This window comes from Somniosus microcephalus, chromosome 2 (assembly GCF_052327205.1).
Source record: "Somniosus microcephalus isolate GS21.2 chromosome 2, FLI_Smic_1.0, whole genome shotgun sequence".
Taxonomy (NCBI): domain Eukaryota; kingdom Metazoa; phylum Chordata; class Chondrichthyes; order Squaliformes; family Somniosidae; genus Somniosus; species Somniosus microcephalus.
Genome location: NC_140988.1, coordinates 386,004,169 through 386,021,811, shown reverse-complemented (window position 1 = coordinate 386,021,811; position 17,643 = coordinate 386,004,169). Strand labels below are relative to the sequence as shown.

Genomic DNA, 17,643 nt, shown 5'->3' with positions numbered 1-17,643 from the left:
CCTTGGCCAAATCCTCCACGGTCAATGAATTCTTGCTCAATGTGGTCTTGTGCTGATGCATATACTGCTGTAGAAGCATTCTCTGCTTATCAGGGTTACTTTCAGACTGATGGATAGTGGCTCGGTACTCTTTTCTCTTACCGCTCAGGTGTAGCAGCAACTCTTTCAACCTTAGAAACCATGCAACTGCTTTCCTCAACTGGTGCCATCCTGAGAAATGGTTAACAAGCTTGTTCACTGTGTCAAAGTTCTCTTTCGTAGTTATGAAGTTTACTGTGACTGATCTCTTGACTTCGACGTCGTCTTCAGTAATCTGACTTGGCATATCTGGTCTTTCTGGCCATGATCTCTCTGTTTGGCTATGATAAAAATTGACCCTTAGTGTTAGGGAGATTAAATACGTGGGGTTATGGGGATAGGGTGGGATATGTGTAGGGGTTACGGGGATCGGGTGGGATATGTGTCGGTGCAGGCTTGATGGGCCGAAATGGCCTCTATCTGTACTGTGAGGTTTCTGTGATCTGTGATCTGTGATAACTTGGGCCTTGTATCCAAGTTTCACTCCTCATGAAGTTTTCAGCCTTCAATCCCCGTGAGGCTTGATCTGCTGGGTTTAATGAGGTGTTTACATACCTCCATTGAGATGGTTGTGTAGCTTCTCTAATGGATGAGATTCTGTTTGCTACGAAGGTCTTGAAGCGTATCTTCTCATTCTCTATATACTTCAGCACCATCGTGCTATCCGTCCAGAAGACAGATTCTTCTAATGGGAGCTGTAACTCTTTACGCATCACCTGGTCAACTTTAACTGCAACAACCGCTGCCGTCAATTCCAGTCTCGGGATGGTGACCTGCTTCAGCGGAGCCACCCTGGAATTTCCCATGAGGAAGGCACAATGTTTCTGGCCCTGTTGATTTGTCAGCAAGAGGTAGGTAGCCGTGCCATAGCCGTCCTCACTGGCGTCCGAGAAATGATGTAGTTGAGCCGTCTTTGTAACTCCAAAACTCGCGGGCTTGATGCATCTACTGACGTTGAAGCTAAAAAGTTGTTGCAAATCTGTCAGCCATCTGTGCCATCTCTGAGCTTGACCTTCTGGGATATCTTCATCCCATCCTCTCTTGTCTCTACACAGCTCTCGTAGCATCAGCTTCACCGGCAGAATGAGTGGTGCCAGGAATCCGAGAGGGTCGTAGATGGAACTGACCATGGAGAGAATCCCTCGTCTTGTGGATGGTCTTTCGTTCACCATTATCCTGAAGTTGAACGTGTCTGACTCGATGCACCATTGTACACCAAGAGCTCTCTCGATAGGAAGGACATCGTGGCTCAGGTCCAGATCTTTGACTTCAGTGGCTCTTTCCTTTTCTGGGATAGAAGCTAGAACTGCTCTGCTGTTGCTTATCCACTTAGTCAGATGGAATCCTCCATTCGAACACAGAGTTCTAAGGTCTCTTGACAGTGCGATGGCATCGTCTTCTGTTGACACGGACTTCAGACAGTCATCGACATAAAGGTTTCTGAAGATTGTCTCCACAGCCTCGGATGGTGCTTTGCCCTTGCCATCTTCTGCAGTTTTTCTGAGAGCGTAGCTTGCACAGCTGGGAGATGATGTGGCTCCAAACAGGTGTACGGCCATTCTACATTCCACCATCGCTTCACTAACGTCGCCATCTGGCCACCAAAGGAAACGCAGAAGATCAGCATCTTCGTCAGGGATTCTGACTTGGTAGAACATTGATTCTATGTCTGCCATCATGGCAACGAGCTCTTGTCTAAACCTAGTCAAGACGCCAATGAGGGTATTAGTGAGATCAGGACCTTGAAGCAGCTGGTCATTCAATGAGGTTCCTCTGAATGAGGCGGCGCAGTCAAACACTACACGGATCTTTTTCTTCTTTGGGTGCTACACCCCGTGATGAGGAATGTACCAGACCCTTCCATCGTCTCTGTTCAACTGTTCTTCGGGCACTTTTACAGCATAGCCTTTCGCTATGATGTTTCTCATGAAGTCTTTGTAGTCTTCGTGAAAGTCGGGGTTCTTGTTCAGCTTTCTCTTTAGACTGATGGCGCGTTGCTCTGCTATGCAGCGATTGTTCGGCATCTTCGCGGTCTGTCTTCTCAGTGGCAAACCAATGTGATAGTGGCCATCAATGAACTGTGTAGACCTTGTCATCAAACCCATGAACTGATGGTCTTCTTGTGACATCTCTGTCTTTTCCTCACAGCTGCGTTCTGAGAAGTCTGCATTGAACTGCTGTATCAACAGCTCTTCAATGCTTGCGATAGAGATGCGATTAACTGTGACGTTTTGTCGTTCCTCCTTGTTCGACTTGTGGCCATCATCTCTCCTTACCGGTCCATTGATTACCCATCCAAGGGCTGTCCTGACGGCGTAGGGTCCGTCATCCTTGCTGTTTATCACCTGCCATGGCTCCATAGTTTTGTAGGCATTGGTTCCAATTAATAGGCCAATTTCTGCTTCAATGTATGGGAGACGCACCTTTTCTAGGTAGGGCCATCTATCCACATCCTTCTGCAGGGCTAGGTTCCCTATTCTAACAGGAATCTCCCTCTGTGTGAAAACATTAGGCAGGTCTATGAAGTCCTTCTCTTCAAGTCCACACACTTCTAGGTCTGACAGGATATAGCTTTGCATTGACTTCTCATGACCCATGGTGCGTAATAGGATTTCTGTTCTTCTGCCTCTAACGTTCAGCTGTCGCATGAGTGATTCTGTGCAGAACGTTGCTGAACTACCTGGATCCATGAAGGCGTAAGTCTCCACAACCTTCTCACTCCTCTTAGACTTGATCCTTACTGGTACGATGGCAAGAATACAGTCACTGTCACCGGCCCCAGTGAGTCCACAAGTCTCTGGTTCTAGCGACACCAGAGCACTTGAAACAACCTTCTCGTCGGTATTGTTTTCTTCACTCTTCTTAGAGACTTGTTCTTCTTTATGGATATGCAGCAGACTGGGATGTTTCCGAGTGCACTCTCTGCATGTTGTTCTTTGCTTACAGTTTCTACTCAGGTGCCCCTGAGAGAGACATCCAAAACATAGGCCGTTGTACTTCAGGAATTCGATTCTGTCCTTATGTGGCTGTGCTTTGATGTCGCTGCAGAAATCCAATGTATGATTCTTCTGGCAGAATAAGCATGGCTTCTGAAAGGCATTAGCAGACGTCACTGTGCTGCTCTTTTTGGGAGATGAGTTCTGGAGCCTTTCTTCCTCGGCCTGAGTGACGATAGTTGCAAAGCTGCTTCCCCTGGAACCACCTTTCCTGAGAGTCTTTGATTCAGCAGGCTTGGCTTTCACTCTTCCATCGGTGGTCGGGCTGACATCCTGGATGTTTCCAAACAATGGGTCCCTAGCAATTTTAGCCTGTTTGTCTATGAAATTCACTAAGTCTGCAAACCTGGCTCTACTTTTCCGTCTCTCCATTATCTCAAAGGCTGTTCTTCTCCATTGTTCTCTCATCCTGTAAGGAAGCTTAGAGATGACGATTCTCATAGTCGTAGGATTGTCCATCTCTTCCATGAATTCAACATCCTCCATGGTGTTGCGACATCCTATGAGGAAGAGAACATATGCGTTCAATGCCTCTCCGTCTTCCGATCTGATCTGTGGCCACTTGGTAGCCTTTTCGATATATGCAGTGGCTATCTTCAGCTCGTTACCATAGTGCTCCTGCAGCAACTTCCTGGCTTCTATGTATCCCCGGTCCGGTCTCATGTGTTCACAGCTTCTGACCAGGTCTTGTGGTTTACCACTGGTGTACTGTCCCAGGTAGTACAACTTATCACTGCTGCTCTCTGTCTTGGAGTCAATGGCTTGTTCAAAGGATCTGATGAAGGGCTTATACTTGAGTGGGTCGCCTTGGAACACTGGTATGTCTCTTTGAGGGAGTCGAAACAGATTCTGTTGTTTTACAAGCATCTCTGTAATTTCGTTCTGACGTTGCATCACTCGGTATAGGCTTCTCCCTGTGTCTTCAGGCCTCTGGTGGTCATCAGCAGGGTCTAGTCTAGACCGTCTGACGTCTGGGGTAGCATCACGTGCTCCTGTTAGTGGAGAGGCCACTCTTCCACGCTGTAATGCCGGGGAATTGCTTTCGGGCTCTGTTGTAACTCTTGAAGGTGCCCTGGATCCAACTCTATGTGGCAACGTTGACTGGCAGTGGCTCCCGCCGTCCCGTGAGCCTTCATAATCTTCGTACGCACTCAACCTGGCATCTGAGACCTCGATAGCTGTTTTCATCTCCAGCCGTTCTTTCTTTGCCTGCACCTGGGCCCGCTGGGCCTGTTGGGCCTGCACTTGGGCCTGCAGTTGGGCCTGCAGTTGAGCCTGCAGTTGGGCCTGTTGGGCCTGCAGTTGAGCCTGCAGTTGGGCCTGTTGGGCCTGCAGTTGGGCCTGCAGTTGGGCCTCTTGGACCTGCAGTTGGGCCTCTTCCCGTTCAAGAGCTTGCTTCTCATCTAAAGATGCTGCGCGCGCCATCAACGCCGCCCGTTCAGCCTCCGCTCTCATGCGTCGCGCCGAGCTTGTGGTAGAAGCGACTGACCTGCGTCCAGAAACAGAGCTACCTTCTTTTCGATTTTTGCTTGGTCTGGCGGAAGTCTCTGAAATGCTATCGTCTGGTCCGACTTCATCGTCAACCTTATCTTTCTCTGCTGTATCAGCATCTTGACGAATTTTTAACATCCACTGCTCCGTGGCCTTGATATAGTCCTTAATGCTGGTTGATTTAGGATCAAACCAGCCGTGCTGATCAGTGTTTCCCTCTTCTTCAGACAGAAGTGCTAATACATCTTCATTGAGTATATTAAATTCTTCATGCAGCTTGGAGAAATCGTAATACATCATGTCTTCAGCTTTCTTAATATTAGCATTATCTTCCATGAGACGATCAATTATCTTCATTTTTCCAGTTATCTGAACTAATTTAGCCTTCCTTGCACCTATGCTTCTATGTAACTTCTCTTCCCTTGCCTTTGGGGTGAGCTTTATTTCCCTCTTTTGGCCAGCAATCCTTCTGGCTGGGGGAAGCTCCTGGCTCCTTAAGGCCTCGGCCATTTTACCCGCAGCTCTTATTTAGCTTCTCAACAGAATGAACAAAGCAAGTAACAGTCACTGTACCTTCGCTTTCTTAAATTGTCGTCTGGCTCCGTGACCATTCATGTATACGTTTGCTGACGATTCCGTCCCTTCCTTCTTAGGGAGCTAGTTTTTGACTAATGTAGTGGCGCTTCTTAGTTTCCAAACAGGCAGGCCACTGGCTGTGGGCTTTTAACAACGAGTAGACGCGTGTCGAAATAAAACGTTCCCAAACGTAGCTTTGTCTTTTAAACTGTTTACTATAACACTTAACAAACAGAATTACAAAGCAAACACGTATAAACGAACACGGTCAAAAACTGTACTGCTCCAAACCTCACAGCTTCTGCCTCTTTCACCACGTGCAGTTTAAACTGTAAAATGGCTGCACCCATGTGTGGCTTAGGGACTGTTCCATTGTGGCAAGAATGAAGGGGGTGTCGGACTATACTACTGGAGCAAGAAAATAGGGGGTTTCTTAATACAATAAGTCGTTCAGGTAAATTAACTGTATTATGCCATTTAGCCACTATTTTAAAGTATTTTCTTAAGCTTTTATGGCTCTTACAATCGTCACTGAATCAAAATCCTGAGATTCCCTACCTAACAGCACTATGGGAGCACCTTCACCACATGAACTGCAGCAGTTCAAGAAGGCGGCTCACCACCCCAAGGGCAACTTGAGATGGGCAATAAATGCCAGCCTTGCCAGCAACGCCTAAAAACCAACAAAATATAACAAACCCTCTCGCTTGCCCTCAGCATACGGAAGAACACATTGGGAATTCAGACTCTGAGGACACCACACCTGGAACGACTGTCTGCCCATTAGTTTCAAACGGCCGGTAGGTGGTCGGGGCCGTGAGGCTGCTCGCCCAACCCACGTGCTGGGACTCCTGTCGCACGAAGCTCTGGGACAAGCCACACCCCCTCTCTCCACAGAGACAGAGCCTAGCGGCTCAGGCCCCACTGTGCTTTTACCATCCTTCCCTGGTTAACTTATTGGTGGTTATGTTACTGGACTGGTAATCCAGAGCGCGCGAGTTCAAATCCCACCACGGCCCTTTGAGAATCTGAATTCACTTAATAAAAAGCTGGTCTCAGTAAAAGTGACACGAAGCTGTCAGATTGTCGTAAGAAAATTAACTGGTTCACTAAACGCCCTTTAGGGAAGGAAACCTGCCGTCCTTACTCGGTCTGGGCTGATCTGTGACTCCAGTCCCACAACAACATGGTTGATTCTTAGCTGCCCCCTGAAGAGGCCTAACAAGTCACTCAGTTGTTTCAAACTCTGGGCAACTAAAGATGGGCAATAAATGCTGGTCTTCCAAAGATGCTCACATGACAAAAATGATTTTTTTTTTAAATCCACAGCTTAGTTACTTGTTGGGTGATATATTTCCCCTCGACTGACCCCCAACTTCCTCATTTTTAACTTGTGGGATTCGAACCTTATTTGCTTGGGTCTCTTCACAAGCGAGAAGCTTCAATTGGGACTTGTCATTCTGACACAGTTAAAGGAAGCCACTACACTCAGTGCGTTGGGGTATCTGCGACATCCCACCTTCGCCACTGCCCGAGTGACTCGATGGTCTCCAATCCATCGGAGTGGGTCATAAGAACATAAGAAATAGGAGCAGGAGGAGGCCATTCGGCCCCTCGAGCCTGCTTCGCCATTTAATGAGATCATGGCTGATCTGATCTTGGGCTCAGCTCCGTTTCCCTGCCCGCTCCCCATAACCCTTCACTCCCTTATTGTTCAAAAATCTGTCTCTCTCCACCTTAAATATATTCAGTGACCCAGCCTCCACAGCCCTCTGGGGCAGAGAATTCCAGATTTACGACCCTCAGAGAAGAAATTCCTCATCTCAGTTTTAAATGGGCGACCCCTTATTCTGAAACTGCCCCCTAGTTCTAGATTCCCCCAGGGGAAACAATGGCCACTCATTTCAGTCTCTTCACACAGAGCGGCTCAACACAACTCGGACAGACACTGCCGCCCACAGTACACTGGCTTACCTCAGTGAAGGGGTAGTACTCTTCGGCAAAGTGTTGAAATGCCAGGTAATGGTTATAGACCACCAGCACTGTGGGAACAAGTAAAACCGCCATCAACCTCCACACACACGGCACACTAGTTATATTAAATAATATACATGTCCACAGAGACGTCAGTTCACTGTACAACAGGAGGGTACAGTACTGGGGGGGCACAGGTCTGTCACTGTATAACACTGGGGTACAGTACTGGTGGGTACAGGTCTATACTGCCGTGTTATACAGTGACAGACCTGTACAAACCAGTACTGCACCCCAATGTTATACAGTGACAGACCTGTCCCCACCAGTGCTGTACCCCAGTGTTATAGTGAAAGAACTGTACCCACCAGTACTGTACCCCAGTGTTATACAGTGATAGACCTGTACCCACCAGTACTGTACCCCAGTGTTATACAGTGACAGACCTGCACCCACCAGTACTGTACCCCAGTGTTATACAGTGACAGACCTGTACCCACCAGTACTGTACCCGTGTTATACAGTAACAGACCTGTACAAACCAGTACTGCACCCCAGTGTTATACAGTGACAGACCTGTCCCCACCAGTGCTGTACCCCAGTGTTATAGTGAAAGAACTGTACCCACCAGCACTGTACCCCAGTGTTATACAGTGACAGACCTGTCCCCACCAGTGCTGTATCCCAGTGTTATAGTGAAAGAACTGTACCCACCAGTACTGCACCCCAGTGTTATACATTGACAGACCTGTCCCCACCAGTGCTGTACCCCAGTGTTATAGTGAAAGAACTGTACCCACCAGTACTGTACCCCAGTGTTATACAGTGACAGACCTGTACCCACCACTACTGTACCCCAGTGTTATACAGTGACAGACCTGTCCCCACCAGTACTGTTCCCCAGTGTTATACAGTGACAGACCTGTACCCACCAGTACTGTACCTTAGTGTTATACAGTGACAGACCTGTACCCACCAGTACTGTAACCCAGTGTTATACAGTGACAGACCTGTCCCCACCAGTACTGTACCGCAGTGTTATAGTGAAAGAACTGTACCTACCAGTACTGTACCCCAGTGTTATACAGTGACAGACCTGTCCCCACCAGTACTGTACCCCAGTGTTATACAGTGACAGACCTGTCCCCACCAGTACTGTACCCCAGTGTTATACAGTGACAGACCTCTATCCACCAGTACTGTACCCCAGTGGGAAGTGAAGGATAGCGGCATTGAGCGGGTGCCCGTACCCCAGCCACAGTCACGCATTGATGAGCCAATTGGCAAAGAAGAAGACTGGGTCATACACCAAGCACTGAGATGGGTACTTACCGCAGGACAATATAAAATTGGGTGATGTGAGCAGGATGTATGGAAACGTCTGTAAAAGACCAAAGTAGACGAGGTTTGTGAAGAGTCCGACTCCAATCATTAACATGGGGAAATTCTCGAAGAGGTAGAGACCAACCAGCACTCCCGTGGAGAACTGAGGAGTCAAGAAAGAGATTTGAAGACAAACAACAACTTGCATTTATAGATCACCATTAATGTAGAAACACATAGAATTACATCGAGTTACAGCAAGTCTACAGCACAGAAACAAGTCACCCACCGAACTGGTCCATGCCAGTGTTTATGTTCCACACGAGCCTCCTCCCTCCCCTCTTCCTCACACCCCATCAACATATCCTCCTATTCCTTTCTCCCTCATGTGCTTATGAAGCCCTGGACCTTGTCCAACAGGTACGAGGTACTTGCTGCCTGTATGGATGAGGAAAAGGACGACAGGGAGGATGGGCAAACTGACCACGGCACTGTGGTACAGGGGGCCATCCAAGTGGAGGGAGCAGGAAGGAATGTGGTAGTCGTAGGGGACAGTATAGTCAGGGGATAGATACTGTTCTCTGCAGCCGTGAAAGAGAGTCCTGTTGCCTGCCAGGGTTAAGGCTATCTCCTTGCGGCTGGAGAAGAACTTGGAGTGGAAGGGGGAGGATACAGTTGTTGTGGTCCATGTAGGACCCAACGACATAGGTAGAACTAAGAATGAGGTTCTGCTGAGGGAGTTTGAGGAGCTAGGGTCTAAATTAATTAATAAGCAGAAGCATAAGGGTAATAATCTCTGGATTACTACCTGAGCCACGTGCAAATAATAGGGTCAAGCAGATCAGAGAGTTAAATGCGTGGCTCAAAGAGTGGTGTGGGAAAAAGGGGTTTCAATTCATGTGGCACTGGCACCAGTACTGGGGAAAGAGGGAGCTGTTCCGTCAGGACAGGCTCCACTTAAACCGGGCTGGGACCAGCGTCCTGGCGAATCGAATAACTAGGGCTGTAGATAGGGCTTTAAACTAAAAAAAAGGGGGGGGGAGGGGTCAGGTGAGGGGAAATTTAGAAATCTAAAGAGAAAGGTCAAGGCAATAGAGCAGGGTCGCGATTTGGGTAAAAATAAGCAGAGTGTGACAGGAAGGGACAGAGAGTTTAACGGTAGCAGTGCAGCAGGGAATAAGGTCAAAGCAGGGAATAATGGTAAAAAAAAAAATTAATTAAAGGCTCTTTATCTGAATGCACGAAGCATTCGTAGCAAAATAGACGAACTAGAGGCACAAATAGAGATAAATGGGTTTGATCTAATAGCCATTACAGAGACGTGGTTGTAAGATGACCAAGGTTGGGAACTAAATGTTCCAGGGTACTTGACATTTCGAAAAGACAGGCATAATGGAAAAGGAGGGGGAGTAGCCTGATAATAAAGGATGACATAAGGACAGAAGCGAGAAAAGATCTCGGCTCGGAAGATCAGAAAGTAGAATCAGTATGGGTGGAGATAAGGAATAACAAGGGGCAGAAAACACTGGTAGGGGTAGTATATAGGCCTCCTAACAGTAGCTATACCGTTGGACAGAATATTAATCAAGAAATAGTAGGAGCTTGCAACAAAGGTAATGCAATAAACGTGGGGGGACTTTAATCTTCATATAGACTGGACAGATCAAATTGGCAAAGGTAGTCTGGAGGACAAGTTCATGGAATGCATTCGGGACAGTTTCCTAGAACAATGTGTCATGGAACCAACCAGGGAACAGGCTATTATAGATCTTGTATTGTGTAATGAGACAGGGTTAATTAGCAATCTCATAGTAAAGGATCCTCTGGGGCAGAGTGATCATAATATGATAGAATTTCACATTAATTTTGAGAGTGACTTGCCTAAGTCTGAAACTAGAGTCTTAAACTTAAATAAAGCCAATTACATAGGTATGAGGGGTGAGTTGGCTAAGGCAGATTGGAAAAATAGATTAAAAGGTATAGCGGTAGGTAAGCAGAGGCTAGCATTTAAAAAATATTTCATAATTCTCGAGGGGCCGAATGGCTGACTCCTGCTCTTACTTCTTTATGTTATGTTCCCTTTAAATGTATCTCTGCTATTCTCCTCAACCACTCCCTGTGGTAGCGAGTTCCACATTCTCACCACTCTCTGGGTGAAGAAGTTTCTCCTCAATTCCCGATTGGATTTATTAGTGACTATCTTATATTGATGGCCCCTAGTTCTGGTCTCCCCCACAAGTGGAAACTCCTTCTCTACGTCTACCCTATCGAACCCTTTCATAATCTTAAAGACCTCTATCAGGTCACCCCTTAGTCTTCTCTTTTCTAGAGAAAAGAGCCCCGGCCTGTTCAGTCTTTCCTGTTAGTTATAACCTCCCAGTTCTGGCATCATTCTAGTGAATCTTATTTGCACCTGCTTCAGTGACTCTACATCCTTTTTGTAATATGGAGACCAGAACAGTTCACTATACGCCAAGTGTGGTCTAACGGCCCAACGCACTTCACAGCGGGAGAAATGGGCACAAAGCAGCATTGAGAGAGCGAGGCCGAGGCAGCGCAAGGCTCTGCCCGCAACTGTATGGTGATAGGACAGGGAGGGGATGCAAGGGAGAGCAACCGAGGGCATGGGGTGGCGTGTAAGGGCCAGGAGACTGCAGCGGTAGGATGGGACAAGGCCTTGGAGGGGTTTGAATTTGACGTGTTTGGAGCAAGTGGGAGGGAATAGGCTTATAGGCGCGGGGGACGGAGTGCAGACAGGTCACGAGTTCTGGATGGTCGGGTTTTGCGTAGGGCGGGGGGAGGGGGGAGGGGGCCATCGAGGTGGGCGCAAAGGAACTAAAGTGTCAGCTGAGGATCGTGCGAGGACTGAGGGTTGGTGTGGTGGTGGATAGTATGTGGTTGGAAGCTCTGTTGTGGATTGAACCAGACACCCAGGTTAGGCAGCACCTGGTTCAGCCTCAGCAGGCAGCTTTGCCGGTGTTGGTGGCAACGAATTTCATGGGTGCCGAAGAGGTCAAGTGAAAGAAACACAGAAGACAGGAGCAGGAGTAGGCCATTCGGCCCCTCGAGCCTGCTCCACCATTCAATGCGATCATGGCTGATCATCCAAATTCAGTACCCTGTCCCTGCCTTCTCCCCATATCCCTTGGTCCCTTTAGCCTTACGAAATATATCCAACTCCTTCTTGAATATATTTAATGAATTGGCCTCCACTGCCTTCTGTGATAGAGAATTCCACAGGTTCACCACTCTCTGGGTGAAGAAATTCCTCCTCATCTCAGTCCTAAATGGCTTACCCCTTATCCTTAGACTGTGACCCCTGGTTCTGGACTCCCTGGCCATCGGGAACATCCTTCCTGCATCTAGTCTGTCTAGTCCTGTTAGAATTTTATAGGTTTCGATGAGATCCCCTCTCATTCTTCTAAACTCCAGCGAGTACAAGCCCAATCGACCCAATCTCTCCTCAAACGTCATTCCTGCCATCCCAGGTATCAGCCTGGTGAATCTTCGCTGCACTCCCTCCATGGCAAGAACATCCTTCCTCAGATAAGGCGACCAAAACTGCACACAATACTCAAGATGTTGTCTCACCAAGGCCCTGTACAAGTGCAGCAAGACATCCTTGCTCCTGTACTCGAACCCTCTCGCTACGAAGGCCAACATACCATTTGCCTTCTTAACTGCCTGCTGCACCTGCATGCTTACCTTCAGCGAGTGGTGCACAAGGACACCCAGGTCTCGTTGCACTTCCCCTTCTCCCAATCTATTGCCGTTCAGATCTGCCTTCCTGTTTTTGCCACCAAAGTGGATAACCTCGCATTTATCCACATTATACTGCATCTGCCATGCTTCTGCCCAATCACCCAACCTGTCCAAACCTGAAAGGAGGGTCAGAGGCCACGACCAGGGATGGGTCACAAAAATCAGCCTTGCCAGCGACATAGACAGATTGGTGAAATGGGCAGACACATGGCAGATGCAATTTAATGCGGGTAAGTGTGAAGTGATGCACGAGAGGCAGTATAATCTAAATGGTACTGTTTTGAGGGGTGTGCAAGAACAGAGGGACCTGTTCACAAATCTTTGAAGGTGGCAGGGTAAGTTGATGAGGCAGTTAAGAAAGCGAATGTGATACTTGGTTTTGTAAATAGGGGCATTGAATACAAAAACAAGGAAGTCATCAAAACCTTCACAAATCACTGGTTGGGCCCCAGCTGGAGTATTGTGGACAATTCCGGGCACCGCACTTTAGGAAGGATGTCAAGGCCTTGGAGAGGGTGCAGGGGAGATTTACCAGAATGGTACCGGGGATGAGGGATTTCAGTTATGTGGAGAGGCTGGAATTATTCTCCTTAGAGCAGGGAAGATTAAGGGGAGATTTAATAGAGGTATTGAAAATTATGAGCAGTTTGGATAGAGCAAGTTGGGAGAAACTGTTTCCTCTGGCACGGGGTCAGTAACCAGAGGTCATCGACTTAAAATAATTGGCAGAAGAACGAGAGGAGAAATGAGGACATTTGTTTTCCACACAGAGGGTTGATATGATCTGGAATGCACTCCCTGAAAGGGTGGTGCAATTGGATTTCATAGGAACAGAAGCCGGCCATTCAGCCCCTCGAGCCTGTTCTGCCATTCAGTGGCTGATCTGTGACCGAACTCCATAGACCCGCCGTTGCCCCATGATATACCTATCAATTCGTCCAATGAAAAGCGACGAGTTAGGAAAGTAACTATAGGTTTTTATTGACTAAATAACAGAGCCCACCCTCATGGGTGATCGGATCCAACAAGGAGGAATACCAGCCAGTCGACTACCTTTATACCTGGGCAGGTAGGTGGAGCCATGGGCGGAGTCAGTGATGGTCAGCCCAGGTATAACAGCGTGACAAGAGGCGACCTCGTATAGTGATACAACAGTGAGAACAGTGATAACAATATAACAGTGATAACTATTGTGTAACGATAGTGAACGATAAAAGTGGTTTACCACATTCACCCCTTCTTTAGATTTGAGTCCGGCGGGGTGAAGTGTACTACCAGTTCTGGTATGTCAGTCTGTCCGGAGGCCTCGTAAGCCTCTCCGATCGTCGCAGCGGCGGTGTTGCATTATCCGGTGTTAATGCTGGTGTCTGCGTGGTCGGCGAAGGCTCGTGGGGTTCCGGCATGCCGTCTACCTGGGCTGGAATTGGGGGGGTGGTGGGGGGGGGTAAAGGTGGTGTCTCCGGAGTGCCCGAGGGTGCGAGGTCTCGTAAGGAGACAGTATCCTCCCGCCCGTCTGGGTAAGCCACGTAGGCGTACTGGGGGTTGGCGTGCAGGAGGTTCACCCTCTCGACCAGGGGGTCCGTTTTATGGGCCCTCACATGCTTTCGCAGCAAGACGGGCCCCGGAGAGGTCAGCCAGGTTGGTAGAGTGGTTCCCGTAGTCGACTTCCTGGGGAAAACAAACATTCGTTCATGGGGGGTGGCGTTAACGGCAGTGCAAAGTAGTGACCGGGTGGAATGCAGCGCTGTCGGGAGGACATCCTGCCAGCGGGAGGTTGGGAGGCCCTTAGACTTTAAGGCTAAGAGGACGGCCTTCCATACCGTCGCGTTCTCTCTTTCCACCTGGCCGTTCCCTCGGGGGTTGTAGCTGGTGGTCCTGCTTGCTGCAATACCTCTCGCTAGTAGAAACTGACGGAGTTCCTCGCTCATGAAGGAGGAGCCCCGGTCACTATGTATATAGTTCGGGAACCCGAACAAGGCGAAGAGTTCGTTCAGGCATTTAATGACCGTGGTACTGGTCATGTCTGGGCAGGGGAAGGCAAAGGGGAAACGGGAGTACTCATCAACAATGTTGAGGAAGTACACATTACGGTCAGATGACGGTAGGGGCCCCTTAAAGTCGATGCTCAGGCGCTCGAAGGGGCGGGTGGCCTTGATCAGGCTTGCTCTGTCCGGCCTATAGAAGTGCGGTTTGCACTCGGCACAGGTCTGGCAGTCCCTGGTCATGGTCCTGACCTCCTCGATGGAGTAGGTCAGGTTGCGGGCCTTAATGAAATGGTAAAGTCTGGTGACCCCAGGGTGGCAGAGGTCGTTGTGGAGGGTCTGAAGTCTATCAATATGCGCGCTGGCGCATGTAATCGTTGAAAGAGCATCAGGGGGTTCATTCAGCTTACCTGGCCGGTACAAGATATCATAATCGTAGGTGGATAGCTCGATTCTCCACCTCAAGATCTTGTCATTCTTGATTTTGCCCCTCAGCTTGTTATTAAACATGAAAGCGACCGAACGCTGGTCGGTGAGGAGGGTAAATCGTTTGCCTGCCAGGTAATGCCTCCAGCGTCGTACCGCCTCCACGATCGCCTGGGCTTCCTTCTCGACCGACGAGTGTCGGATCTCAGGGCCCTGTAGGGTCCTTGAGAAGAAGGCCACCAGCCTCCCCTCCTGGTTAAGGGTAGCGGCTAGGGCGAAGTCGGATGCATCGCTCTCCACTTGGAAGGGGATGGACTCATCCACTGCATGCATTGTGGCCTTGGCTATGTCTCCCTCAATGAGGGAGAAGGCCGCGCACGCCTCCTCCGTGAAGGGGAAGGATGTGGACTTCATGAGGGGTCTGGCTTTGTCCGCATAATTGGGCACCCATTGGGCATAGTAGGCGAAGAGTCCCAGGGTTCTCTTAAGTGCCTTAGGACAGTGGGGGAGGGGTAGCTCCATGAGGGGGCGCATTCTTTCGGGGTCGGAGCCGATGACTCCGTTCTCTACTACACAGCCGAGGATGGCAAGGCGCGAGGTGTTAAACACACATTTCTCCTTATTGTAGGTGAGGTTCAGCCGTTGGGCCGTACGGAGGAATTTCTCCAGATTCACATCATAGTCCTGCCGGTCGCGGCCGCAGATGGTGACGTTATCTAGATAAGGGAACGTGGCCTGCAGTCCGTTCTGGTCAACCATCCGGTCCATCTCCCTTTGGAAGACCGAAACCCCGTTGGTGACACCGAAGGGGACCCTAAGGAAGTGGTATAGGCGCCCATTCGCCTCAAAGGCGGTGTACTGGCGGTCCTCGGGGTGGATATGGAGTTGGTGGTAGGCCGACTTAAGGTCGATGGTCGAGAATACGCGGTATTGTGCAATCTGATTGACCATGTCAGATATGCGGGGAAGGGGGTATGCGTCCAGCTGGGTGTACCTGTTTATGGTCTGGCTGTAGTCGATGACCAGGCGATTTTTATCGCCGGTCTTAACGACCACGACCTGGGCACGCCAGGGGCTGCTGCTCCCCTCGATAATGCCCTCTTTCAGGAGGCGCCGCACCTCATAGCTAATGAAGGCTCTGTCCCCGGCGCTGTACCGCCTGCTCTTGGTAGCGACGGGTTTGCAGTCGGGGGTTAGGTTAGCGAACAGGGAAGGTGGCGGGACCTTGAGGGTGGATAGGCTGCAGGTGTTACGCGGTGGGCGGTTTGACATCCGCTGGTTGTCGACTGTGAGTGGGGGGAGGGGTCCACCGTATGCTAGGGTGACACTTTGGAGGTGGGATTGGAAGTCCAGCCCTAGTAGGACGGCAGCGCAGAGCTGGGGGAGGACGAGGAGTTTAAAGTTTTTATACTCCGTACCCTTAACCGACAGGGTCACAACACAGTAGCCACCGATGTCCGTGGCGTGGGACCTCGATGCCATCGAGATTCGGTTGCGCGTTGGCAGGACAGGGAGGGAGTAGTGGCTCACCGTGTCTGGGTGGATGAAGCTCTCCGTGCTTCCGCTGTCGAACAGGCAGGTCGTGGCGTGGCCGTTTACTTTGATGTCCATCATCGACTTGGACAGGTGATGCGGGCGGGCTTGATCCAGAGTGACGGAGGCTAGTGTGTAGCTGAGCGAGTCGTTGTCGTCTGCGGGTGAGGCGGTCGTCGGGTCCGGGGGCACGGTGGCAGTCGAGCGTGGTGGGTAAAATGGAGTCTCCCACGAGGTTGGACAAAATGGCGGAGGAGATGGCTGCCCCCATAACTCACATGAGGCACTGTTGGTGTCGGTTGCCTTGATCAAAGATGGCCGCCCCCATGACTCACGTGTGGGGATGCTGGCCTCTGTTGCCTTGAAGGAAGATGGCCGCCCCCACAGTTCGCATGAGGCACTGCTGGCCTCTGAAGATCCACTTCTGCAGGCCTTAGCAAAATGGCCTTTCTTCCTGCAGGTTGAGCAGGTGGAGTTCCTAGCTGGGCAGCGCGACCTCGGGTGTTTCTCCTGGCCGCAGAAAAAACAGCCGCGGGGGTCCGATGTCGGAGCCGGTACCAGGGGTGGCGGTCCCGATCGGGTCCGGGACGCCGACGCTGAGGTAGGTCCCGGGGGCGGCGCAGTGAAGGGTATTGCGGTAGGGGTCAGGCCCGAGTCCCAGGGTCGCGAACAGTACCTGGAAAACGCCTCCTGGTCCCGATGGGCCACCTCCAGGGAGAGAGCGAGGGCTGCAGCTTTGTCCAGGTCGAGGTCCTTTGCTTCCAGTAATCGCTGCCGTGAGTAGTCGGACCGTAGGCCTTTCACGAAGGCATCGCGGACGTTGTCTTCCATATTTTCTGCCGCCGTTACTGCTTTAAAGTTACAGTCTCTGCCGAGTGCTTGTAGCACCCGTAAAAATTCCTCCACCGGCTCCCCTGGCAGTTGCGGGCGGGACCTTAGGAGGTGCCTGGTATACATGGAGTTTACCGGGGTTTGGTACTGTCTTTTCAGCCGGTTGATGGCGTCCTCGTATGTTTTAAGGTCCCGGATGAGCGCGAATACTTTAGGGCTCAGTTGGGCGTTCAGAACTCTTAGCTTGGATCTCTGAGGCACGCTGGACTCTTCCAGGTAGGCTTCAAAGCAGCTCAGCCAGTGATCGAAGTCGAGGGCTGAGTTTGCTGCCTGTGGATTTAGATCCAGGTACGGTGGTCTGAGGGCTCGCAGCCAAGCCGGCTGCTGTGACTGTTGTAGTTCGGCGTCTGAAGGCTGCTGTGGCTGTTGTAGCTGGGCGTCTGGCTGGTTAGACATCTTAAAATTTAGTCAATAAAATTGATATACCTATCAATTCGTCCAATGAAAAGCGACGAGTTAGGAAAGTAACTATAGGTTTTTATTGACTAAATAACAGAGCCCACCCTCATGGGTGATCGGATCCAACAAGGAGGAATACCAGCCAGTCGACTACCTTTATACCTGGGCCGGTAGGTGGAGCCATGGGCGGAGTCAGTGATGGTCAGCCCAGG

The 17,643-nt window shown here is 50.0% G+C and overlaps 1 protein-coding gene across 1 annotated transcript in view; it reads right to left on the bottom strand.

Moving 5' to 3' along the window:
• LOC147123842 (protein TEX261-like) overlaps positions 1-17,643 on the bottom strand; it is a 47,039-nt gene that overhangs the window by 4,069 nt on the left and 25,327 nt on the right. The window contains exons 3-4 of the mRNA XM_085967431.1: positions 8,448-8,601; positions 7,116-7,183 (exon numbers count right to left, since the gene is read on the bottom strand). Coding sequence (XP_085823557.1) covers positions 7,116-7,183; positions 8,448-8,601 — 222 coding nt within the window. The remainder of the gene's footprint in view (positions 1-7,115; positions 7,184-8,447; positions 8,602-17,643) is intronic.